The 27,041-nt window shown below is 31.8% G+C and overlaps 1 protein-coding gene across 4 annotated transcripts in view; it reads right to left on the bottom strand.

Annotated features, from left to right (window-relative positions):
* Positions 1–27,041, bottom strand: part of LOC113509814 (axoneme-associated protein mst101(2)-like) — a 187,620-nt gene that overhangs the window by 134,496 nt on the left and 26,083 nt on the right. For 3 of the 4 annotated variants that reach the window (XM_052899371.1, XM_052899370.1, XM_052899369.1), the window contains exons 3-4: positions 26,243–26,356; positions 24,417–24,503 (exon numbers count right to left, since the gene is read on the bottom strand). In XM_052899371.1, the coding sequence (XP_052755331.1) occupies positions 24,417–24,503; positions 26,243–26,356 (201 nt within the window). Of the gene's footprint in view, positions 1–15,423; positions 15,682–24,416; positions 24,504–26,242; positions 26,357–27,041 lie in introns of those variants that run through there. The other variant, XM_031910782.2, reaches the window with a different exon arrangement.

The following is a 27,041-nucleotide window of genomic DNA, read 5'->3' as shown; positions in this document are numbered from 1 at the left end:
TATATATATACTAATATTAGAAAAATGCAAGATTTTATTGATTAATTGGTTACCAACAGTAGTTAATTTCCAAATTATTTATTCCAAATTCTTTCACGTATAAAAGGCTACATTATCAGCGAGTAACATTTTATCATCATCACCATATCAGCCTTTAACTGTCCACTGCTGAACATAAGCCTTGAACGTAGTATATACATTCTTTATTCTTTCTTTATTCTTTATTGTACACAAAACATACTGTTAATCACAATTCATTATAAACATAATGTACAAAGGCGAGCTTATTTCTAATAAGAGATTTCTTCCAGCAAAACCTTTCCATGTTAATTGTGTTATTTTAAAAATAAACATTTATATCCGGCTAGTGTATTGTAAAGAGAAAAAAATTGTTTTTTTTTTTTAATGGCTACACAAATAATACTTAACTGATGAAAAAATATTTTACATATATGCGAGAAGGATGATTATTAAAAAAAAAGTACTAAGCCGGAGAGAGTCGCTAATCTAATAAAAATTTGAAATAAGAATATAATTTTAAGCATATAATTTTTATATTGTATTAATTGGGTGTAGTTTCAACATACTACGTAGTCAAATATGAGTGCATAGTACCAAATTCGTGTACGAATTTCCTATATTATTTTAGAAGGGTTAACTCATTTTTGACAATTTTGTTAATTAGGTTCTTTCTTTAGGTTCTTTTCTACATCCAATTTATACCATAAAATTATAACTCTCCTTATTCCAACCAGCAACTCTGGGAAGTTAATTACATACGATACGCTACACCAAAAGGAGATAACTTCGTTTTTAAAAAAAAAATACTAAAAAAACCAAAACCCGAAACTACTACAATACTCTCATAACCACACGTTTACTACGAGTAGTATCCAGGCTCAATGGTCTGTTTTTTTTTTGCGACTTAGAACGGCATGTGGCAGAAACAAACTCTATCTCTGTATATTGCCTACTCTGTACTGTACTGTCATATTTCATATCAGAACGCCTGAAGCACTCACGTTTTAAGAACAGGTGTTTCATATTTAATTATGAATCTAATTTAAAGGTCGATAGGTCGGTAGGCCAAGATAGTATCAATACTGCTATAATATTAGACGCCAATAATCCGCCTTTTGTACCACTCATTTTTTGTAAATGTAGTCAATAAAGAATAAATAAATAAATTAACAACATAAGACTACAATTCCGTTTGAAGTTTTCATGATACTAATACCAATATATTTGAATAAGAAGTAAAACAAATTGTAATTATGAAAACTGTAAAATAAAATAAGTAATTTTTGTACAAATTGTAAGGTATCATTCAACCATTAAAAGGTAAAATTAATATAGAGTTTAGTATAGTATAGAACATTCTAATTATAAGACCTGACAAACGTCGACTTGTCCGGATGCCATTTATATAAAATATAAAATCTTCCCCTAAAATATTTTATCGAAAATTTCATTGTTACATTTAAAGAAATGGGAAAATCGGTCTATTATTAAATTGGGGGAAGGGATTTTTAATAACGGAGACTGAGGGCCCCATTGCTAGCAATATACTTAACTAGGTCGACCTCCACGTGCTCCCGCCTGGAAACTATCGTGCTGAATTCTAGGTGTGTTCATCACGATGGACTAACTGAACTGTCTTTTTAACCTCACCCATCATCTCTCTGGTCATCCGCCAGTATGGCGGAACACCAGTGAGAGAATAGCATTAGCGCCGGTAGGGATTACCAATACATTGTCATCCATAAAAAAATAAAAATAAAAAAAAATTATCAAGTGATATGCTCATAAACGGACAGCATTTTTTTTTTATAGATTGAAATGAAAGCGCGAGTTAAACACTCAAGATTCTACAACAGATTGGACACACCTCTATTCGATTGCGGTCATGATCTTCTGTCAAGTTCTACAGATTTTATTATTCATGTTATAAATAAAAACTGGTATTTGCCCGCGACTTTGTCCGCGTGACCACGATATATTAATTGACCGAGATAAAAGTAGCCTATGTATGTGTATATATACATATAAATATATACATATATTTAGGTTAGAAAGTTGGGATATAGCAGTGAATTTACAGGTTACAGAGAAAATAACACCTGAGTCATCAGAAATGGCAATGAAACAATATACTCTGTTATGTCCATAGTACTGCTCATGTCTATAAGCGATGGTTATCATTTTCCATCAGGTGGAGCGTCAGCTTGTTTGTTTAAGTTGCCTAAAAAATATTAAATTTTGCAAAAAGTTGTTAAAGATTTTTGTCATATGGTTCCTGTGCCATAGAATGGGCCACCCATTCCTTTCCCGTGGGTATCGTAAAAGGCGACTAAAGGAACCTAATGGTTGAGGGATGGACAGCAGCGTCTCTCTTAAAACGTCACCAAAGCCTAACTGCAGTTGCCAATCCGCCAGCCAAGCATAGCAACTATTGGCAAAACCCCCCAATTATGGAGAAGGCCTATGTTCAGCATTGGACGGTTAATATGGCTGATATGATGGTGAAACTTCTGTTTATGTTTGTTACCTCTTAACAAAATAATGCGCTGTGTTTAAAGGCTTAATATATAAAGGTTAAATATAAAAAAAAAACTTTTTTTAATAGCTCATTTCTTAAGAAATACTATAGGCTATTCAACTTCACGATACGACTACTGACGAAGCCGCGGAATAACATCTAGTCGTATTATAAAAGATAAGCGAACGCGACAATACGACGCTCACAGGAAACGCCTCATAAAAACTAAACAGTAAACACATCCTAAAAAAAGTACAGTAATCGTGAGAGCTCAGTTAGATGCAGTTGACGGTGACGCGTCGTTGAATGACGTCAATATTACCAGAGGCGTTACAAATGTTACAATGTCAAATATATAGTAAATATGTAATGTATGATTGTTTTAGATAGCAAGCGTTTATAAAATAATGCTGTAAAAAACAATTTTAATAATGTTTAAAAAATAATGCTAATAAAAATAGTTGGTGTCAGTTTATGTAATCGATGACTTAAGAAAATGTTGTGTACATCTGTAATTGATATAAATGCATAATGAAAGCCCTGTATATTAATTAAAATTAATGTCTGTATTTACACTGTTGATGTACCTTTTAAAAATAAATAAATGCTTGGTTTATTTTGTAATATGAAACCATAAGGAGAAATTTAAGTAAAAAAGGTCAATCAATTCAGATGCTTGATACTTGAAATTCAAACAACTAATACGTTCTATTAAATCTTAGTTTAATATAGTTCGAGTTTCATTATTAAAAAAAATCCCAATGAGTCACAAAATCAAACTTCACCAATTATTAGTTTTATAAAACGATATCCAATATATACATTATAGTCATTATTATTTTAAATATATGCCACCTAACTACATATATAATGCATATTTTATTAATATACATAAATATATACCTGTTTTAAATACAGTATGTTACATACAGTGACACTCCGAGTTCGTTGCTCGCGTCCCTATAACCTAACTTCAGGCTGCAGCTGAAAATCAATTCTGATCTGTGACCTATTTGTGTCACTGCGACATAAGTACATAACAATACACGACTAAAACATATTTTATTTTATTTTTTGTGTTACTTCTTTTAATTACATAACTTATATATTCAGTTGTAAGAATTTTATTAATTAATTTATGTGTGTCATAGACGATTGAGCCGTGTAGTCCAGGCATAGAATAGACTGTCCCCATCCTTAAAACGTCTTCTCTTTCTCTCTTCATAACTCATCCTCATAATCATAAACTCCTTTTTAAAACATCTCTAAAGCCTAACTGCAGTTGCCCACCTGCCAAGCTTGTACTACAACTACTAGCAAAACCCCCCAAGGGGGAGGCTTATATTCAGCATTGGACATTTAAGGGCTGTTATGATGATAATGATGATGATAAATATAGATGATTTAATTAAAATGTTCCATTAAAAAGATCTTTTGCATACTTACAACTCAAAACTCGACTAACAATGTAAACAAAGTGACCAAAGCTGGTACAGGAATAGTGAAATTTATCTATTTTGCGTGATTCAACAACAAGTACAACCTGCCACTTCCTCACTGAGCCATTAACCCGAACAATGTCCAGAGAGTTTCCAACAGAAACGTACACTAAAATTCTTGAATTTCACCTTCTGTTACATGAAGCGGATGCAACGAAGCGTGAGCTAGCCACCAGACCGACAATAGACTAGTACAGAACTAATAGAAATATAGGCAATTGCGTATATTTGTCGATTTCTAAAGCAAGAGCAAAGCGAGGCCGAAAACTTGAAGGCGTAATAGCACGCAATGCAATGCTGCATAAACTAAATGTATTTTAAAGATAATTGAATAAATCACTTGCATTGTTATGTTTTGAAATATTTGCCTTGGACGTATCGATTGTGTATTTAAAAATGATATAATTAAATTTCAACGTTTTTGATGTGTCACAATACAAAAGTGACAATAAATTAATACTTTTTGGTTAAATGAATATAATTATTCAGTCTCATTTAATTTATATAAAGTTACGACTTATTTAAAGCTAATAAACGTCTTAATTAGAAAGCGCTATTACTTTATGTTATGCACATTATGTGAACTAGGAACTTGATATAAAATGTAACACTCAAGGTTTATTATCTCGGTAAAAGGAAGTATGAGATGTAATTTCACATACCTTGTACATACAGAATTATAATTATATAAACAATTATATATAATTGATAGAAAATTGTAATACTTATACGAATATTTTTTTTTTTTTATACAACTTAGAATGGCAAACAAGCTGACGGCCCACCTGATGGAAAGTGGTAACCGTCGCCTATAGACATGAGCAGTACCATGGACATAACAGAGTATATACTGTTTCGCCCATGATACCCCCCCATGCGTTGCCATTCCTGAGGACTCAGGTGTTATTCCTCTGTACCCAGTAAATTTACTTATTATTTATTTATTTATTTAATAGATATATACAAATTTAGAATTATATTATACATTTATATTTAAATAAAAGGAATCTCTAACAATTATAAATAAATGAATTTTAAATTAACAAGACTTTATATTATCAGAGGGAGACTTTGTACAAAAGTCGATTGCTTGGGTACCTCTGTCCCATTCGTGTTTCTACCGTGAAGCAGTTGTGTTTGCATGGCAGTGTTTCGGTTTGAAGGGTAGGATATGGCGTGAATTTACAGGGTATAGAGGAACAACACCTGAGTCCTCAGGAATGGCAACACATGGGGGGGTATCATGGACGAAACAGTGTACTCTGTTATGTCCATGGTATTGCTCATGTCTATAGGCGACAGTTACCACTTTCCATCAGGTGGGCTATCAACTTGTTTGCCATTCTAAGTTGTATAAAAAAAAATATTAATAATAGTTATATAGACGGTGAAGACATTAATTTACAAAGTATGATTCACCATAATACCGTAATCTGTGGTGAAGGTGTGACCACCTCCAAAAAAATATTATGCCAAGGTGTTTGAAAACAAGAAGTGAAATACAAACCATGAGCGTATTTACATTTTATGATGAGATAATATTAATATAAGGCTTGAAAGCTGATAGAGATGAATTCTTTTATTCTACATACTAAATCATCATAGGTATCATGGGCGAAACAATTTACTCTGTTATGTCCATGGTGCTGCTCATGTCTATAGGCGACGGTTACCACTGTCTATCAGGTGAATTGTCAGCTTATTTGCCGTTCTAAGTTGGATAAAAAAAAGAAACATATTAAATGATTTTTTTGTGTAACTTAAAATGGCAAAGAAGCTAACGGCTCACCTGACAGAAAATGGCAACCACTTTCTACAGATATGAACAGTACCATCGAACAGTACCATCGGCATAAAACATCTCCAAAGCTCACTCCTCCGCCTGCCAAGCGTTTGGCAAAACCCCTCATGCGGAGGCTTATGTTCAGCAATAAACAGTTAAAAGCTGATATGATGGTGATAATGAACAGTACCATGGACATAATACAGTACGAGTATACTGTTACTAACAGAGTAGAGTATTTTAGTCAAATTCTCCAATAACCATCTACAGAATTACCTATTGTTAATTTCACCATATAAATATTTTATCAGTTTCTATCTATTTCTATCAATTTTTATTAAATACATTATTTTCGGACATAGGAGGTCTTCAGGCATTTTCTCCCCTCTTCACCTACCATCTCGACTTGCGCCCATTGTATGCTAACTTGTTTATAAATGTCATATCACTCGACAATCTCTGCCTCTACTTAATTACTTTAATTATCTAACGATTGTATATAATCCTTCTAATAAGACCTGTCCTACACTACTTCCTATTCAATATTCCCAGTATCATCTTTGACTTCTTTTCTGACTGATAATCTTTTTTTTTTTTTCTTTAAATCAGATGATTTCTCTAACATTACAATTTTAGTGAATGTATTTAAATTTCATAACAATCCAGTGCTCCAATAACCATAGGTTACGATTACGCGATAAACTATGAAAAACATTCACGTTCTAACACTTCAAATATTTTGTAACACCATTATATACTTTTCGTGTATCTACTCTAAAAGTGTAGATATGCATAATTAGTTTTTCACAAAAAAAAAAAAAACTATTACAATTGTAGGAAAAAATGTTTGATTTAAAAACTAAACTTCTGAATCAGTTTGATAAATGACCAATCTCTACGCACACCCTTTCCGGAAAAAAAATCCCAATCCGTTTACAATTGACGAAGTTATGACGTAACAAATATGAGAGAACTTTTTTGAAATTGTATGAAAATGAATGATACCTTTTACTTTAAATAAAAAGGAGAAAATAATCAATACATACATAATATTTTTTTTTTAAATCGTATTGCCAAAAACGAAAAGAGGACGAGAAAATGGACTAAATTAGAAATGGAATCAATGAACAGTCAAAATTTCTTGTAATAAATTTAACTAGTTTAATACGACTTTATCATTTACGTTAAGTAATAAAATATCTGAAAGCTTCAAATCAATATCTAAATTATATTTAAGATATTTAAAAATATCCTACATTACGAGTATTAATGGTTTTTAACCTTTAACTTCTAATGTGTCTTAACTCACAGATTCATTACAAGGAAACCCATATCAATATTGTACTAAGTTAATATTTCTAAAACGGTCACACTGACTCTCTCCCACTGTTTATCGAGTGAATGGACTCTCTTAACAGCTAATTCAAATATAAACAAGTCACACATCTGCTAGTCAGCGCTTGTAAGTAAGTAGGTACGATGCACTAACGGAATCTCGTGAGATGAGTTTTCCGTAGCCACAAGCAGCATTTTGCTTGACCAACTACATTTTCATAAAGCAGGCATTCAATATCCTGACTGTTTGCAAACAGATCTTTATACTGACTGCAAACTGAGGGCCTACCATGAAGTATTTTCCGAAATTTCGGGAACGAACGAAACAGAAATTTGATGTTAAAATTACATAATACATGCTGTTTAAAATTATTAAAAATGTTAAAATATCGTTCCTTTGGACTATTAAAATAGGATTTATGATGAACGAAATGTTTAGCTCCATTTACTGGATCGATTTTGATACGAACAAAAACACGAAATCGAGCCCGAAATTTCGGAATTTCATTTCATGGTAAACCACCAGACCATTTTTCAAATCCTCGATAAAACCTTATTGGATTGAATTTATTATGGCGATACATCTTGCGTCCCTTTCTTTTCCGTAAGTGTCGTAAGAGGCAACTGAGGAAATTTAATAGTCGATAGATGGGTAAGGCCTATACTGCAGTTGCCAATCTACCAACCAAGGCCAAGTGTGCCAACTACTGGCAAAACCCTCCAATTAGGGCTCTCCTTAGTTATCTCCTTAAGGCCTATGTTTAGCAGTGATAATGATGACGGCTGATATGATGTTGAGGATGATACATATTGTAATAATTAAATCACCAGATGCACACTTGAGTTTGGTCTCACGTTGATTTTGTGACAAATAAAGCTGTCACTTTTGTTGCTATTTGTAAAATTGACTCCGTGTTTTGAATTCAAATAATTTCACTCGTCTGTCTAGATAACGTTTCGCCGTTTACCATGATCCAAATCTCTGGTTTTTATTATTTGCGAAGTAATAAAATGAGCTTAAAGAACTTATAATTCGGTAGGTACTGTTAATATGAATTGCCAGATTTCCAAATTATATGAATAGAATTTAAATAAGCTCTTTCTAAAGCGAACCGTTTTGCTAAATTGAATATTTTACAGATTCTCAAAGAAAATTGTCAATTACGTAAATTATATTAAAATACCATTGTTAAAAATCGAAAGAAGTCATTTATCATAGACGATAATAATGTCATATAACATATTTAATTCCTTATTATATTTTAATTATTAATATTTATAGCTATGTACATTAATTAAATCTTAGGTATATTTATTTATTTACTCTTTATTGTACTACTGAAATAATAATATAAAGATAAATATATATTACACATATGAAGTACAAAAGGTATAATTTAATTTAGTAACTCACTAAAAAATTATTCCAGATAGCTGAATATTGTTTTTATTTACATACTACAAAACGACTGTAAAATTTATTTGGCGTCTATACAGCAATAATCAATCATGACAAACCCATCTATGCGTAATCATCCGTGACCATTCGCGATCATCATTCATTGAATGTAAATAAACAAACAATTAGAGTCAACAAGCCTTAAAAAAAACAATAAAGACCTGTTTCTATTCCATCCATTCTTTATTTCCGTTGCTAACAATCGTATCATTTGACGAGGTCATAATGTCGTGAGGGAATGGTGAACGGTGGCCTCAATGTTTTGCCTAGGTCCGCATTAATGTATCTCAGATCCATTGTAATATCAATCCCATGCCATAAACCAAGTGTGTATAGGCCATAGATTTTTTATAACTTTATTTTCAATACCAGATAGCACAACAAGGAATCATACTAAACAGCCAATCTTACTACAAAATTTGTATTTTTCGGTTCTTTTTCTGCAAGTGTAACGTTGCTCTATTAGTCATATTAGAAGAGTCTTAGACATTCCATGTTAGCATTTCCTATAACAGGACTGAACACACGATCCGCCTGATGGTAATGATGATGATAGCAGTTTTTACACCCTATAGACAACGGTACCATACATGATCACACCAGCCAAGCATTGCGACGTAACTCCTCCATGTAACTCATAACTCCATGTGACTTTGTGTTAAATCTTCGTCTAATAAGAAACGCTTCTTTTTATATCCCTACTAACTAACTGTAAATGTGAAACTGAGTTTTTTTTTTTTGGTTTCTTTATTTATTATCTCTTCTATCGCTATGAAATTTGATATACATGTTTATTTAATTTCAGAAAGGTTAGCGAACGATATTAACTACTTTTTATTCTGGTTAATAAACATATCCCGGTCACACGAAAGAAGTCGCGGTTAAAAACTAGTGGTTTCATAAAAACATGTATTAAAGAGCTATTATGACATGTAATGAGATGTAATTCATAGTATATTGTGCCATCATTACGCTGCTAGATAAAATGCATTATTACATCATCACACTGCATTGTATCTAGCTTCTAATAAACCTTTATCAAGTTTTCCATAAATACATTCTTATCGTAATTAATTTCTTTATCAGGACTGTTCAATGACTTTTTTGTTGAAACTTCCAACGCAAGCACTTTCACTCCCATTTTATAGTACAGGTCCATTCCTCATACAACTTCATTGCTCGATGCTAGTTCATGATCATATTCATGGTTCAGAAAATTGCAATCGGATCAACGTATTGTATATTTTATTATGAACAAACGATTGCTATTCGATTGGCGTTTGTAAATTTTCTTTTTTCGCACCACAAGAATCAACTTTCGACATTGGTACAAATCAATTTCACATACAATTACTTTAGGAAAGTTGGAAAGGGCAAATACGAAGTCCATGTTTTTTTTATGGTTATATTTTTTTCAATTAATTGCTGACTCAGATGTCATATAGAAGTATATATTACATAATCTACTGTGTAACAGCTTAAGCATTTTTATACTCCATAAGCTACTACATCCTAACAACGCTTACATTACTCGTGCGTTTCTAACCTTTTGTTGCACTTTTCACCAGATTCTACGAGCTAACTTACCAGCTTTCTGCCTTTTGCAACAATTCCTAATCTTGCTCTTAGACCTAAAAGGTAATGAATTTGTCAGACGATATTCAAAATAATATTTTATGAGACTTCATAACCCACAGTCTACTACTATAAACCAAAAACTGCAGAAGGCTAAAGAAGTACCTGCACTTGTACTAATGGAATATCAGAGTGTAGATAATGGACTTTTTTTTTAATGGATGATAATGGAATAGTAACCCCACCCGCGCTATCGGTATACACCGGCAGGGCACCAGTGGAGGATGATAGGTGAGGATGAAGTAGGTCAGTTAGCCCATCGTGACGAATTCAACAAGAATTGTTCACGATGATTTCCAGGGGAAACCACGTGGAGGTCGACCTAATAAGGCATATTGCTAGCAATGGAGCTGTCAAACTTCATTGCTAACAATTCCTTTCCCCCCTGTAGATAATGGACTTGAATGTTATAATCTCTTCAGGAGACCTGTAAACAGCCATCTACCTTCCTGGATCAGTCTAAGTAGGTTGAACTAACAAAACTGCATGATCGAATTAGGAAAAGGCCCCTATAATCTTTATTAAATTTACTAGAATCCAGTCTACAATGCCAATTTTATACGGAAAATTGAATAAAAGATAATATAACAAAATAACAGTCAGCCCATACATGATGACTGATATAAATCAGTAGAAATTGTACTTTGCCAGCTAGAAATCTTGGAACAAAGGTATGTCAACGATAAAGTAAACGCTTGCACCTTAAATTATTATAAAATGTACATACAGCACTAAAACTAGTTAAAAACCACAGAGTAATTTATGAAAGCACAGATAATCAAAAGCGACTATTGAATAGAGCGGCCGCATCAAGTGGAGTAGAAAGTTCTTTATGGTTAGACGGACCGACTGAAAGACAGTAATTTATTATAGTGGAATCTCAGACAGGAGTGATGGGCGCTGCTTCACTCCAAGAACTTCAATGTTATATATGAGAATTCATTCAATAGTATTTAATGGTAATTTGCAAAATTAATTATGGACATATTCATGTGTAATTCAGGTGTATGGTTATTAATTACATTATTATAAAAATGTAATTTCCATAAAATTTCAATGACAGACGAATAACAATGTTATTGTAGCTTAGTACATAACGTGCATTAAAAGTAATTAATTAATAACATAATAATATTATTATTATTAGTGCCGGGTGGTCTTGGCATAGAATGGTCGTAAGAAGCCACTAAGGAAAATTAATGGTTGAGTAATAGGTAGCAGTATCCATCTTAAAACATCACCAAAGAAGCTAACTGTGATTACCAATCCAACTGTCAAGCGTGGCAACTACTGGCAAGTCCTCCCTTATAGGAGAGGCTTGTATTCGGCAGTGGACAACAGTTGATAAAATGATGAAAATAATATTAGGTTATAAAAAAAGAGTTTTAATGAAATGAATGTAAGAGAGATCTATAGACTGTAAAACTATCAGGGGGAGTAACAGAAAATCGAATAAAAAAATATAATTTAAAAAATACGTTTTGGGAACATGTTTTATCAAATCAATCAAGTTACAAGTAAATCAAAAAAGTACATTTTTAAATCTTTCATACAACATCATACAATCTTTCATACAGGTGGGCAGTTAGATACATATTGTTATAACAACTTGTAAGCTGACTGCCCACCTGATGGAAATTTCGCTAATCTTACAGAATACACAGTTTTAAGTGTCCCCGTTGTATATGCTCTCGTTATATTTGTAGTGAACTAAGAGGCAAAGGTTAATAACTGAATACCCACAGTGGCGTCTGGAGACTGTCGACTCAGTGTAATCCTGTTACAATGCTATTTAGGTTTCTGTGCTGCTGCATCAAAAGAAAACTTTGTCCAATACAAGAACATCACTATTCGACTTGTGTTTCTGCAGCCAAAAAACTGTACTATCATGTTGTATTTCTGTTAGAACGATCGTATATTTCAGTCAGAATATAGGTTGTGGATATTAATTTATTTATTAAACTTCAATATAAAAAAAACTTATAAAATATGCATATAATATAATATTTTTGACGAAATGACGACTTTACCTTCTCCACAGCTCGAAGCAAATGATAATCGTGTAAATAGTCTTAACATGAATTCGAAAAATTCTGAGTTCTCAAAACTTCAGCCAAAAAGAATTCGATCTTATAAATCCTGGAGCACAGTAAAGTATTGTTACTAAGGTGTATTTATATTATATATATATATATATATATATATATATATATATATATATATATATATATATATATATATATATATATATGTAGATAGTTACATTATTTTATTTATTTTGCAACCTAGTTCTACTAACCAATATGTTACTTCGTCTTCGTTTTCAACAGGTTTCTATGGCTGTTATTTTATTCTTATTAATAACCACAACGGATTTAAGTTATCAATGTAATGCAGTAATTATAATGTTCAAGGTTTATATTATGATTTCAGAATGAATACCTTCACAGTAACACGATCATTCGTGCTACATAGCAATCATAGTGGAGCCAAGCCCGGCCGTCAATCTAGATCATAATTAAATGAAAGTGATCATACATTATAATGTTATATCCTTACCAACACTGCAAATGTGAAAGTAAGTAGTTTGTTTTGGAATCTTAACTGCAATTATTGGAATAAATTGTAAAAAAAAATAACCTGGTCAATCAATAAGTATCACGTGGAAGATGTCATGGGTATAGCTATAAAAATATAGCTGTCTATGAACATAATTCTATAATAGATTTACATTTATATACTCTTATGACAAACAGGAAAGTCCGCGGTTCGGCCACACATAACTATTCCCTTGAGAATCTAATATAACCATTTTAATCTAAATGAAATAACTTTTTTTTATTTAAATAAGAGTATATAAAATTTTGTAGCCATAGATAATTAGAGGCCTAAACAAATGAAACGTACATTCAGTTTAAATACATCAACAGTCGAATTGCTTATAATTTCTTATTGGCCAATAATAAGCTTTAAAAGCTATGGTACAATTGGGGTAAAATGAGACATTTGAAATAAAGCAAACAAACTTTTTATATACTGGAAATATGGCAATCAAATATACAGCCCATCTGATAATAAACGGTTACTGTAGCCTATAGATGCCTGTAATACCTGAAAAGAAACTGAATTTCGATCAGTTTACAGTGCTCTCATTTTATAACATTTCTTAAAAACCATTCCATGAAAATACTCGTATGGCCCGAAGTTACCAAGATCAAATCCCAATCCGAACTTCTGAATCTATCAAAAGTATTTATTTATACTTTATTATACACACTGATAATACATCAAAATATGACAGAGGTAAGCAAATATACAAAGGCGAGCTTAACTCTAAAAAAGTTCTCTTCCAGCAGAGGGAGACTTTGTACAAAAGTCGTTTGCTTGGGTACCTCTGTCCCATTCGTGTTTCTACCGTGAAGCAGTTGTGTTTGCATGAGTGTGTTTCGGTTTGAAGGGTGGGATATGGCGTGAATTTACAAGGTACAGAGGAATAACATCTGAGTCCTCAGGAATGGCAACGCATGGAGGGGGGGTATCATGGGCAAACAGTATACTCTGTTATGTCCATGGTACTGCTCATGTCTATGGGCGACGGCTGCCACTTTCCATTAAGTGAGCCATCAGCTTATTTACCATTCTAAGTTGTATGAAAAAAAGCAAACCCAAAGTGAAAAAGAGCAACAATATCAGCATATAGAGCAGTGTGACAATTTTCTATATCTTTGAATAGTTTGAAAAATATTCCTGTCTCATTCTTTTAACCAAGTAACGATCCAATGTTGGGATTTAGTTTATACAAGAGGCGTGTACTGTCTAAATATATCAAAATAGGTTTCAGTAGAACTTAACAGAAAGGTAAACAATCAAATTTAGTTGAAATTATCACAAAACCTTAAAAATTAGTAACAAATCAAAACATATACCGGTCATTTTAAAATCAATTTCTTTAGTCAGAGAATTTCACATTCATAAAAAGAATTAAAAAGTTTTTGTTTTAATTTATGACTTGGGAAAACACATAATCAGCAACTAGGTAAGCAGTATTAATGTAAAAGCCGTTATAACACGATATCACGTTTGCCGCTTCTTGTTTCCTGCCAAATAATACCAACAGCTCGCGATAATAGTGACCGTTCCTTTACAGTAAATTAGAAATAACAATACCTACCGATAGATTAATTAATTAGCATTATAACAGACTGAAATAAATTGAAATGTGTGTTCCATTTCATTAGACTAATTTTAATTAATGTAAGTAGAAACTACCTAGTTACCTAGTTGTTTAGACTTTATAAATATTATTTAGTGTTCTAATTATTTTTACGTGTATATTTTATTCCATTAATAGACTACTTTTTTAAGGGATTGTTAGCAATGGACATTGACAGCCCCATTGCTAGCAATATACCTTATTAGGTCGACCTCCACGTGATTCCCCCTGGAAATCATCGTGAACAATTCTTGGTGAATTCGTCACGATGGGCTTACTAACCTGCTTCATCCTCACTTATCATCCTTCACTGGTGCCCCGCCGGTGTATACCGATAGCGCGGGTGGGGTTACCATTCCATTATCACCCATTAAAAAAAATAGACTATTTTTTATTACCTCCGTTTTAAGATCACGCACTCCGGTAAATAATCATCTAATCATAGACTTAACTGTCATTCAATTTCAAATCCGTACTAGAAAGACTTTACACATTAATTAGCTATTGAATAGATTACAGTAGTAGATAATTAAGAAAGGAAAATAATGTGAAAGTTGCGAAGATGTTTGCTTATTTATGTGTAAGTTTGTAATTATTGATATTTATTACTCTATGTAGTATTTAACGGCTGAATAGATTTGAATGTTTGGCATACCTTCTAGGTAGAGCATATTCCAAATCAATAAGTTTTTTATTTAAAAATTTTTTTTCAGTAATAACAATTCCCAAATTTATGCATTTGATAGTACTCCGTTAAATTTAAAACAATAGAAATTAATTCCAAATAATTTGTAATTAATTTTATCATTCGTTATTATTTACGTGTAAATTAATCTATAAAAGTTTTATTTCACGTCTAAAAGAAATCAGCTGCGAGAAAACGGATGTACTTTCTCTATTCACTACTGATTTAAAGCGTAATGTGAGGTAAATAGAAACAATAAAACCTCAAATACTTACAGCGATAGAAAGTAAATCCGAATTACAAAGTCCCACTGCAAAGAGTATTAAGTCACGATACCACACCACAGTCACAGTGTTAATGTAAAAAAAAAATTAAAAAATAATCAATATTATTTATGACACAATTGCACACAAACGTCACAGTAACACTTTTTAATTCACACGAATTAAAGTCAGTCACACGGTCGAGACACCGGATCGTGTACGTTATTTTCAAACGGGACGCCAATACGTTACGGCGGTAGGTATCCAAGATGGCGGACGCGTGCGCACGACGCGGCAACTCGACGCGGTCTGCCTGCCTGTCTCCATAGTGAACTTTACGCTTGACGACGCGCGACCACACCGATCCATTATAATCACAATTTTTTTATCACGATCCCGCACCGTTTAAAATATTGTAAACGATTATGTTCTGAACCTTGGAGCTAAGTGTGACCGTGTGTGGTATTCGAAGCACCCCCCAACGTTTTTCCCATGGCACTCAGTGCGTTAACGAAAATACTCACTTAAATTATTACACGCTCATAAATTCTATTTAACTATCTGTAGGTCAGGGTAAAAATTAATACTGAACATAATTTTTTATGATATATTTAAGTACCTAATTGTTTAATTACCACTTATTGTATCTTCTGCTCATAATTTCTCTGTAGATATTTGTATTAAAGCTATCTTTACCAACTAATAAATAAATTAAAAATCTGTTAAGTTGCTTGTAGGTTCTTCTCAGCAAATAGTAATATTCCGAATCCAGCAGTAGAATCATAAAATATTAAGGAAATAAATAAAAATTAACAAAGATTTGTTAGAAATTATTTCTATTCTATCTAGGACTGCACTCTACATTTTCTGTCTCATTTGTAATGCAAAAAACAACTATTTCAAGTGACGGAAATTAAAGCAACCAAAAAAGTGAAAAAAAAAAAAAAAAAAAATATATATATATATATATATATATATATATATATTATAAAACATTATTATGAAAATAAATTTCATTTTAGGCTACGGTAACCGCTTACCATTAGGTGGGCGGTTGTATGCTTGTTTGCCACCTCAGTGGTATAAACCCACATGATAGCGAATTCCCATCTCCTAAAAAGCCATAAATCACGCAATATGTGAATGCTAGTAAATATTTTTAAAAAATTATTTAACAGTGAATAACTCCTATTCAAAAAATATGAACTAACTATTTAAAATATGAACTAACATTAACTACTTAGCTATACCTGTGAATTGTTTTTGCAAGGCCTGAATAAAAAGTAACATATTATCCTTCGACATCCCAAATATAACATAACAAATGTCACAATGATTGATTTAGCTGTTAAAGCACCAAATTATAATAAACAATGTCACTTTTACATTTAAAACCTTAACGAGAATAGTGCTGCAAGCGAATGCAACTCGGATAACGCTCAATTTCCGTCCGGACCTCTTAAAACCAAATCTCAGCCTAAATCTTTGAACTGTTCAAATTCATATTTGGATCATTTTAAGTGATTGTCGCTTGCTTCGTGCGTCGGATGACATTTAAGACTGTTCTTTGATAAGCCAAGTCAGATGCCTGTATGTAAGTTATTTATTTTATATATTTATTATATGTTTACTTATGTGTTATATTATAAGTACTTAGGTGTATGTATAATATTTATATGGTTATTTGCATATTTTTTAAATACAAGCGATTTTTTTTAGTTATACTTCTCGCGCCATATAGGTACCGTCTCTTTCTTTCTTCCTCTACACAAAGATTGTCTAAAAGAAATTGCTTTAGCCATAAAATGGTCTTTTGTATGTAGTTTTGTTGTTGTATGAAGTACAATTGTTTATTTTTTTAATTGATGCGACAAAGTATAAATAAATAGTTCTTCGTGTGTTCCAAAGGCGGACTTAATGTTCTTAAAAGGGCGCCACTGTCGTGCAAGTAGTAGTTATGAAGAAACCGTAAAAAAAGTATAACAGGCTGTTAAAACAACAACACGCATAACATACCAGTTGGCGCTAATTCATCGCATTATGCAGTTTATGCAGTTTTGTATGTAGTTTTGTTGTTGTATGAAGTACAATTGTTTATTTTTTTAATTGATGCGACAAAGTATAAATAAATAGTTCTTCGTGTGTTCCAAAGGCGGACTTAATGTTCTTAAAAGGGCGCCACTGTCGTGCAAGTAGTAGTTATGAAGAAACCGTAAAAAAAGTATAACAGGCTGTTAAAACAACAACACGCATAACATACCAGTTGGCGCTAATTCATCGCATTATGCAGTGTTCATATTCTATCTACGCTCCAAATGGCATACACCAGTAGAGCGCAAATAAATGAGAAATTGCAGAACTGCACCGAGTCTCGAACGGGAATATCGGCTCCTTTATGAATCAACACGCCTATAAAGTGTTACAATTTAGTGCAAAAATATACAATTAGGAATTATGAATTAAGACGATATATTAAAATACAGAATTCCTGTTTCACTGCACATTTCTATAATTATTTTTCAGTAGTATTGAATGACAACAAAGTGACGTACCACCTGATAGAAAATGGTTACTGTCACCTATAGAAATTTGGGAGATTCAATACGATACGTATTCTAAAGTCATAAATTATATTTTTTTAAATAATTTAAAAATTAACTGTAACACAAGTTGATCGTATAGGGGATATCATCTCTAAATTCAATTTTTTCTTTTTTGTTTTAAACTATTATAAATATTTAAAATAAATTAAACACAGCCACTGCAAACTATAAACGCAATTATAAGGTATTGTAATAAAAACCTTATAAAAATTCGTATCAACGCAAAAAACAAAGTGATCACAATTTGAAATTAAAGGTAAGCAAGATCAATCTCTCTAACCAGTAGATTGGAAAATAATATCTGATTTAGTAACTCAAAACAATCGATTCGACGATCCAATTTATTATTTAACTGTGACATTCATTCACCAAAATATAAAAAAGAAAGAATCTTGAACAGTTGTGATCAATAAAATGATAAAGTCTGTATATACTATGTATTATATATACAAATCAGTGGATTCGATATTTTTTAAAGTTTTTTTGTAAAATTTAAAGAAAATAAATATGCTATGTATATTCCAAATATCAGGATTAAGGTAAAGCAAATCGTGACAAGAAAATGGAATGTTTGAGAGTCCTCAAAGGTGGTAAAAATCAAGTAATTCTCTGTATGGGGGGTCATGACCTCGAAAGTGGTAACCATCACCAATAGATATTAACTATAAATAACATAATTGAAATCACAGACAGACAGATGCATTGTTAACCTGTCATTCTGAGATTGCAGTAATACGCAACATATTTTTTTTATACAACTTAGAATGGCAAATAAGGTGACGGCCCACCTGATGGAAACTGGTAACCGTCGCCTATAGACATGAGCAGTACCATGGACATAACAGAGTATACTGTTTCGCCCATGATACCCCCCATGCGTTGCCATTCCTGAGGACTCAGGTGTTATTCCTCTGTACCCAGTAAATTCACGCCATATCCCACCCTTCAAACCGAAACACAGCCATGCTAACACAACTGCTTCGCGGTTGAAACACGAATGGGACAGAGGTACCCAAGCAATCGACTTTTGTACAAAGTCTCCCTCTGGTTGTCCTCCTATTAAACAGCTATGCTTGACTAGTTGTGTTCTAATTTGTGTGTTGTGAGATATGGCAATAATCTACAATAATGTCTTTAGATCATGTTACAAGTACCGGCATTCCGCAAATGATGCTGGCGTTCAGGGCTCAACTGTTTACCATCAAGTCACCTTCTTTCTTTGTATAAAAGAATAAAAGTCTAGTGATTGTTCATTGCACCATACTCTCACCATGATTCTCTTTTACCCAGGAAGTAGAAAGCATACCAAATAACATTTTAGAAAACTATTTTCTGATCGCTGACCAGACCGTACGTGACATAATTTCAATAAAACAGCGCTTTGATATCTCACGCGATCAAAACAATATTGATTGATCATTGATCATCTAGATTTGATTGATCCGTTATTCTTTTTTTTCTCTTTTTAATAGAATAATAATATCTTTCTTACATACCAAAATCATATCTACTACTTTATAAACTCTAATAAAGGGGGTCTCCTTTTCCACCAACTTTAAAAAGAAGAAGGTTCTCGATTCGATTGTATATATTTTTTTATGTTTGTTACCTCATAACTCCGTCATTTATAAACCGATTTAGAAAGTTCTTTTTTGTCTGAAAGTATAAACTTACTGACTGGCCCATAGAAATGTTATCAAAATCGGTTCAGTATTTTTTACGTAAAAAAACCTGGTTTTGCCACAAGTGATTTTTTTTACGGAACACTATCTTAATTTATCTATTTTACATAGCAAAATATTATTTTACTTCAACGCATGGACAATTTATCTTAAAATCAACTTCCCATTTAACTTTTTAACTTCATTGTATTCGAATTAAATACAAAATTAAGATGTATTCTATGTCTTCTATAAAATATTATCTGTGTCAGTTAGGAACAATATTTACACCAAACTTTACAAGCAATTAACAATTTGCGATCGTTTATAGCGATGGGCTGCCAAAACGTTTCTTATCTGCAAATTGCCATCTTATGAATACAATTACATAATGAGGAAGATTTATGCATACATGTAGTACCAACATTACAATACAACTTGTGTTTACATAACCTATAAATGTCCAACTACAGAACATGAATTTCTTGTCATAAGTTGAGGGTATTAGCCTCTTAATACCGTGATGGCCTGACAATATTGTGTAGGATTTCATTCAAAAATTTTCTAATGTATTTGTACTTTGTTCCTCTAAGTAATTAAAACTGTGAAGGAAGCAGTTGCACCCTGCCAGGTCCCTTCTGGAAACCATCGTGATCAATTCCTCTACAATTCCCCATGACGATCCAACTGATCTCATAAGATTCTCATAGATTCATACACCACTGGTGTCCTCCTATTGTATACTATTAGCATAAGGGTATGCTCCATTTTATCGTTATCCATAAAAAAAATTATAAACACTGGCTGTTGCAATCATACATTTAAAAAGGCAAAATTCCAAGGAGAACAATTTAAACCTAAATTGGCTATCTAAAACTGGCATCAGCTAAAATTATATTTCTCATTACTCCATTGCATAAAAGGTGAAACAGTGATTTATCTTCGTAAAACATTAATGACAGAAGGGCCGACACTATAAGTATAAGAAATAAACGAAATTTCGCTGATGAGTCATTTAGAAAGTACTGATAACATACTTTGTAGTAACACATTTAAGTGGGCACTACCTACAAACAAGTGTTTTATCCACAGTTAATCTTATAATTTTAAAGTACTATTCTAGCCGAAATAAATATCACAAAAATAAGACAAACCAAGTATTAGATCAAACATTAATAGTACATTACTGCAGCGGCCAGCACTGAGTCATTGATGGACGAACGAAAGAGTTGCTCAATTTAATTGTAATTTTTTTTAAAGTTTGTTACCTTATAATTCCGTCAGGTGTTTTTTTTTTATACAACAGAATGGCAAACAAGCTACCCACCCGATGGAAAGTGATAACAGTCGCCTATAGACATGAGCAGTACCATGAACATAATAGAGTATACTGTTTCGCCCATTATACCTCCATTCGTTGCCATTCCTGAGGACTCAGGTGTTATTCCTATGCACCCTGTAAATTCACGACATAGCACAGCCACGGCAAAAACACAGCCATGCAAACACAACTACTTTACGGTTGAAACACGAATGGGATAGAGGTACCCAAGCAAACGACTTTTGTACAAAGTCTCCTTCTGGTAAAGAAAAAGGTGTAAACAGATTTGGAAAATTCTTTTACTATCAGAAAGGATAATGGAATACTTTTATATTAATCTTATAGCAATTTTATCAAACTCAGTCCAGTAGTTTAGTTTTCAAAGTAACTGGTTTTACCACAATTGAAGTCGGTTTTTTTTTTGTGGCACACAATCTTAATTATTTCAAATCTGTTAAAAAGAAATTCGTTATTCCATTCGATATGTTCATCATTACGATGCTCTTTGAAAATATTAAGGAGTGCTCTAATTGACTCAAGACGGATAGTTATCACGATCGGAAATTCCTACCATTGCCCAGGCCAAGTTTACCACGCCTCGAGAACGGCAGCGCGGGCCCCGGGGCTGTTTCACACGCTTCAAGCATACTTCCAAAATAACCACTTTTAAACCCTAACCCAAGTTAATATCTCATTATATTGATTGGTTTATCCTTTCTCCGGCATCTTCCAAATATGAACACATATGCATTGATATAGAAAAAACCCAAGATTCACATTCCTATACGAAAGTGGCACTTACTTGTGCTGTTCTGAATTTTAATTATATAAATGAATATTATGATAAATTATAGTATGAGTGGATAGATAGGTAGATAGATACTCTTTATTGTTTCCTCCAAAAGATTACAATAGTAAACTTATTATAAATATAAATAATTACAAGAAATAATCACAATGAGAAAACAATGGGCGACTTTATCGCTAAGAGCGATCTCTTCCAGGCAACCTTTGGATGGAGAGGAGGAGTGGAGTAGAAATTATACCGTTAATAAGAAACTGCTTGTTTAAACGGTATATTTTTACATAATTTAAAAGAAATACTTTGACAATTTTGACCACAGACCTCACAAATGGAGGATAGATACATACATATGATAGATATATTACACATGAATATAATATTTAGTTAAATGCACTTTATAATTTGGTACCGTTTATTTAACATTTACTTAAATGCGCTCTACAATTAGATACCGTTTTTTGAGTCTCATGTTGTGTATCTTTTTTATTTTTTTAAATAGCAATGCCAATTTAAAAAAATATTCACGATTTAGTCCATAAATTTTTCAACGCTACATTTAATTCTTTATGAGACAAGTGAGTCCCTATTAAATCTTAAGTGCCACTTGGAGAGACTCCTAACTTGTGAACCAACAATTCTACTTACAACTGATAAACTTAGTACCACAAAAAAATCAACTTTGTTATATATAATAATTAATATTTATTCGGTTTATTACCTAATTATTAGAAATTCACAAAGGTATAAACACTTTTGATATAAAAATGAATAATCTACATCAGTTCTGATTTGTCAAAAATATTGCCTGTATGTTATGTACAATAAATACAAATTAAAATTTTACCTCGCCTATAATATATATTTTAATAATTTAATTTCAATTTTTCATGAATAGATAATTTTATCATTAATATATGTGAATTATAATTGTAACTTAATCATTACTGTATCACCCATTAACTTTCCACTGCTGAACATAAGCCTATTTTCAGTAGTTGCCACGCTAAAAAGGCTGATTGGCAACCTCAGTTGGCAACCTCAGTTAGTTTTAGAAATGTTTAAAGGGTGCTGCTGCCTATCCTTCGACCATTACATTCCATCAGTCGCTTTTTACGACACCCACAAGAAAAAAGGGTTGGCCTGTTCTACGCCGGGACCATACGACGGTATTATTAATTGTCAGATTAACAAAAAATAATAATTACGATATATAAAAAAACTCCTTTTTGAAGTAGATGAAAAAATTCGATAAATAAGTAATTTTAAAATTTATTTTTAATAAAATATTGATTTTGTAAATCTAATATTAGACATTCAGTAAATAGTCAAATACGAGTACCTATAACGAAATCGCTACGCGATGCTTGGCTAAATTAACAAGGGAGCGACATGGATGTATACCCTAGTCCCTATTGTTCTATATTATAAGCTGAGACATCAAATGTACTCAGTACAAACATTGTCACTACTTGTTACTCAAATCCTTTGAAGCAATAAAATGTAGCCTTAAAACGCCAGTGTCGGATTTCATACTTAATAAACTGTTCAAGTTATGTCGAAATACCACGAAACAAACCGTTTGTGGTAATCGTAAACTCATGTGCATGGGACGTGAATAACAATTGGCTTTAATGTTTTGAATTATTGTATTAGTTGTACTGAATAGTAATGGGTTTTCCACAAACTCTAAAATGTCTGTATTAGGTATTTCAATTAATGCCTACGTTTTATTTTCAATACTTACTTTTATTCCATATTTGTCTACTGGTAAAAATAATTATTTACCTGTGACATACTTCAATATCTTGGACTGTGTCTTCAAAAAATACAATATAATATGTACATAATTTTAATTAATATTATAAATACGAGAGTGAATTCGTTTGTTTACTACGCTTTCACATCGAAACCGCTTAATAGATTGTGATGAATTTTGATAAAGAAACAGGTGTGACCCTAAACATCATTAGAGGCTACTTTTTTTTTATTAAAACTTATAGGGAGGGAGAAGGATCATTTTTATATGGAATATTTTATTACTTCGTCCGATTTACTTCAAGCTTTTGAGAATTATTGTTTATAATTCATAATTATATATAGTATACATATTTCTTTTTACAAACTCCTCCTTAAAGAGAGTGGGTTTATATATATATATATATATATATATATATATATATACAGACACGGTTTTATAGCTATCTTTGACGATAACGTCGAGAATTCTGAAACAAATTTTAATATTCCTTTCATATCATCTAACTCTAACTTACTGGATTTTTATCGAATCAATATGAAATATTTATATAAAAATAGTTAAAATACAAATACATCATGAATGTAAAAAATATAATCATGATGTATTTTGTACATTATATTTTCTTGTACATTTATCTTCCTATATAGGTGAACATATTGGTAACCTGTAAAAATCGCCTATAAATAAATTTAGAACCACGCTGTGTGGTCGAAATGAATAACAAAACATATATTCAACTTCTCTGAATATATGTGCCTCGCTGTATAAGCTAACAAAGAAATATATTGAATTTCTAGTGTGAGGCACATAAATGTTAGCGTTTCAGTAGGCACTGGGCAATAAAATATTTACTTACCTGATCGTTTTGATGAGAGGCCGCCGTCCGCGCCGCCTCCCTCCTCAGTTGTATTATCACCCTCTCCTTCGATTTTATTTCCTCCAGCTGAGAACAATAGACAGTAAATTCTTTAAAGCACCATAGTAAATATTCTCGAAGTCATAGCCACGTAACCGTGAGCTCAGACAAGAGTCGAATTTAATATGCACTGCGTCCGTACCATTTACTTATTTATGTTTAATTGTATGTAAATATTGGTTAAATATATCGGCATTGTAACCTCTTAGTTATGATACAAGTGTATTTATTATATTATCTGTGCCTAACATTCCGAATTTAAATTTGAAAATCGAATAACGCCTTAGAAACTTAATCCGATGGTAGACATGTCATATTGCTATAAAGGTTTTTAAAGGCGGTGTCAATAATGCGTTATGAATAGACATATGGATGCTATTAGAAGAAATAGACATATAAAAATATATAAATAAATTAGATGTGTTATATTGATCATTTCTGTCATCAATAACAGAAGGTTATAGGTTATGTTCTTAATCTATGACCAATTTTACTACACTGAATGAGCGGCTTGGTATAACATAAAGGACAATACACTTTCTACGTTTTGAGAATTTAATTTGATTATACTTTTCATTTATGTATTATGCTTCATTCCCCTAATAAATTTTTATAAAAGTTAATATAAAATACATACACATTAAAGATAGTTTATGCGGTCTTACTGTAAAATAAAGGAAGAAATATGTAAAAAAAATATGATACATTTTATTATTACTCATATACTGTCACCACTTGTGTGGATATTTCCTTTGTAAATATCTATTTGAATTAATAGGAAAACAAGGTATATCATGTTATATTATATCATGTTATGTTATATTTGTGGAAAAACCCTGACATTCAAAACCTAAAAATTTTATATATCAGGTTTGCTGGAAGAAATCTCTTATTAGAGATAAGTTCGCCTTTGTACATTACGTTTAAAATTAAATGATGTTATAATTATGTTTGTGTACAATAAAGAATCATAAAGAATCTAAGATAAATGTAAGATTTACTTTGTGCAATCATTCCTTTTATAGATGTGTATATATTATTAATTAATTGTATTGATTTTAGAGACTTAAAAATTTAGTAGATACCATAAATACGAGTGTATCATTAAAATGTCTGTTTTACTAATATAGGAAACCTGTTGTAGATTAGATACTTTTATTTTTTTTTTAATATAATATGTCATGGCCACGGACTGCCTATAAAATGCTCCTACAGATATCTAATATAAAAAATTGTCGGTCTTCCAAATACATAAATAAATTGTAATAATAAATAAATACCTTGCTATAGTAATCTTACAACATCTAGGTACTTATTTAAAACTAAACAATTACAATAATTATTATAAACCATGTTTACCTTTAGGATATTAAAATAATAGAAAAAGAAAACAAAAATTTTAACTGGAATATCTATAAATCCTCTTCTAGAAATCTTAGTTGACAATTATTCATATTCTATACAAAGCCTATTTCTATTTGCATTGATCAGTCAGTGTTTCCGTTTATTTATAACCTTATAGCTACATTTTTCCTTTTACAGATATTTAAAACTAACTATTTTTAAGTTAGAATATAACCTACCCATTTACCGTATAGCATTCAAATCCGTTCGGCCATTTTAGCGTGAAAGAATAATAAACGCCCATCCATACGTCTTTGCAAACTTTCGCATTTATAATAAAAGTAGAATTTATAGCTGGAATCATACAAATAAGTAAAATAAATCGTTAACCGCCTCCGCTATGAACCAAAGTGAATACACACCAGTTTATGGCATTGCGCGCGCGCATCTTTTCGCGCAGCTTGCTCCAACGCCGCATGCTTGGCCGCCTGCGCACGTAGCTCGGCCGCGCGCGCGCACTCCGCCGATTGTGCAACCTGTACATTATAATAAAAAAACACTGTAAGTACATATTATTTGCAATATATAAGCTATATTATTTTTAAAACATCTATATATAAAAGAAAACTAAATTAAAAATAGGTACTCTGTTTAATTACTTACGTATATATAAAGAATATAGCTACTTAATATTAAAAATATACTTGTGTAATGCTATTTTAATTGTAATCTAAAGAAAATCTAAATTATTACATGTTTCAAAATTCCAAATTCTGAAAACCGGATTTCAATATATTATCATCATCATCATCATCATCATATCAGCCTTTATTTGTTCACTGTTGAACATAGACCTCCCCCACAGACTGCCATAAGAAATATATAATAATAACATAATATTATATTTGGTATGAAATAACAACTAGCTTTAAATATTACATACTCTATTTCACTTCGTTATTGTGGCTGCCAATATTTTTCTTGCGACACTAATTGACAGGTTTTGTTAAACACACAATGCTAACTGACAATCAATTGATGATACTCGCTAGTGATTATAACGTTCCTCTTAATAGCGGTCTAAAATTTCACTACAACTCCAAAAGTCCACACGAGTTACACGTTAGTTTATGGCCCGAGCCTTCTAAATATTAAAAATGTTAATATTTCTCATCCTAACACTACTTGTTAACAATTCAAATTGTTCTTATAACGAAACAA

The sequence above is a fragment of the Galleria mellonella genome, unplaced genomic scaffold, assembly GCF_026898425.1.
Source record: "Galleria mellonella isolate WM207_F2 unplaced genomic scaffold, CSIRO_AGI_GalMel_v1 utg57, whole genome shotgun sequence".
Classification (NCBI taxonomy): domain Eukaryota; kingdom Metazoa; phylum Arthropoda; class Insecta; order Lepidoptera; family Pyralidae; genus Galleria; species Galleria mellonella.
The sequence above is the reverse complement of the archived record's forward strand: the minus strand, read 5'-3'. Positions and strand labels throughout refer to the sequence as shown.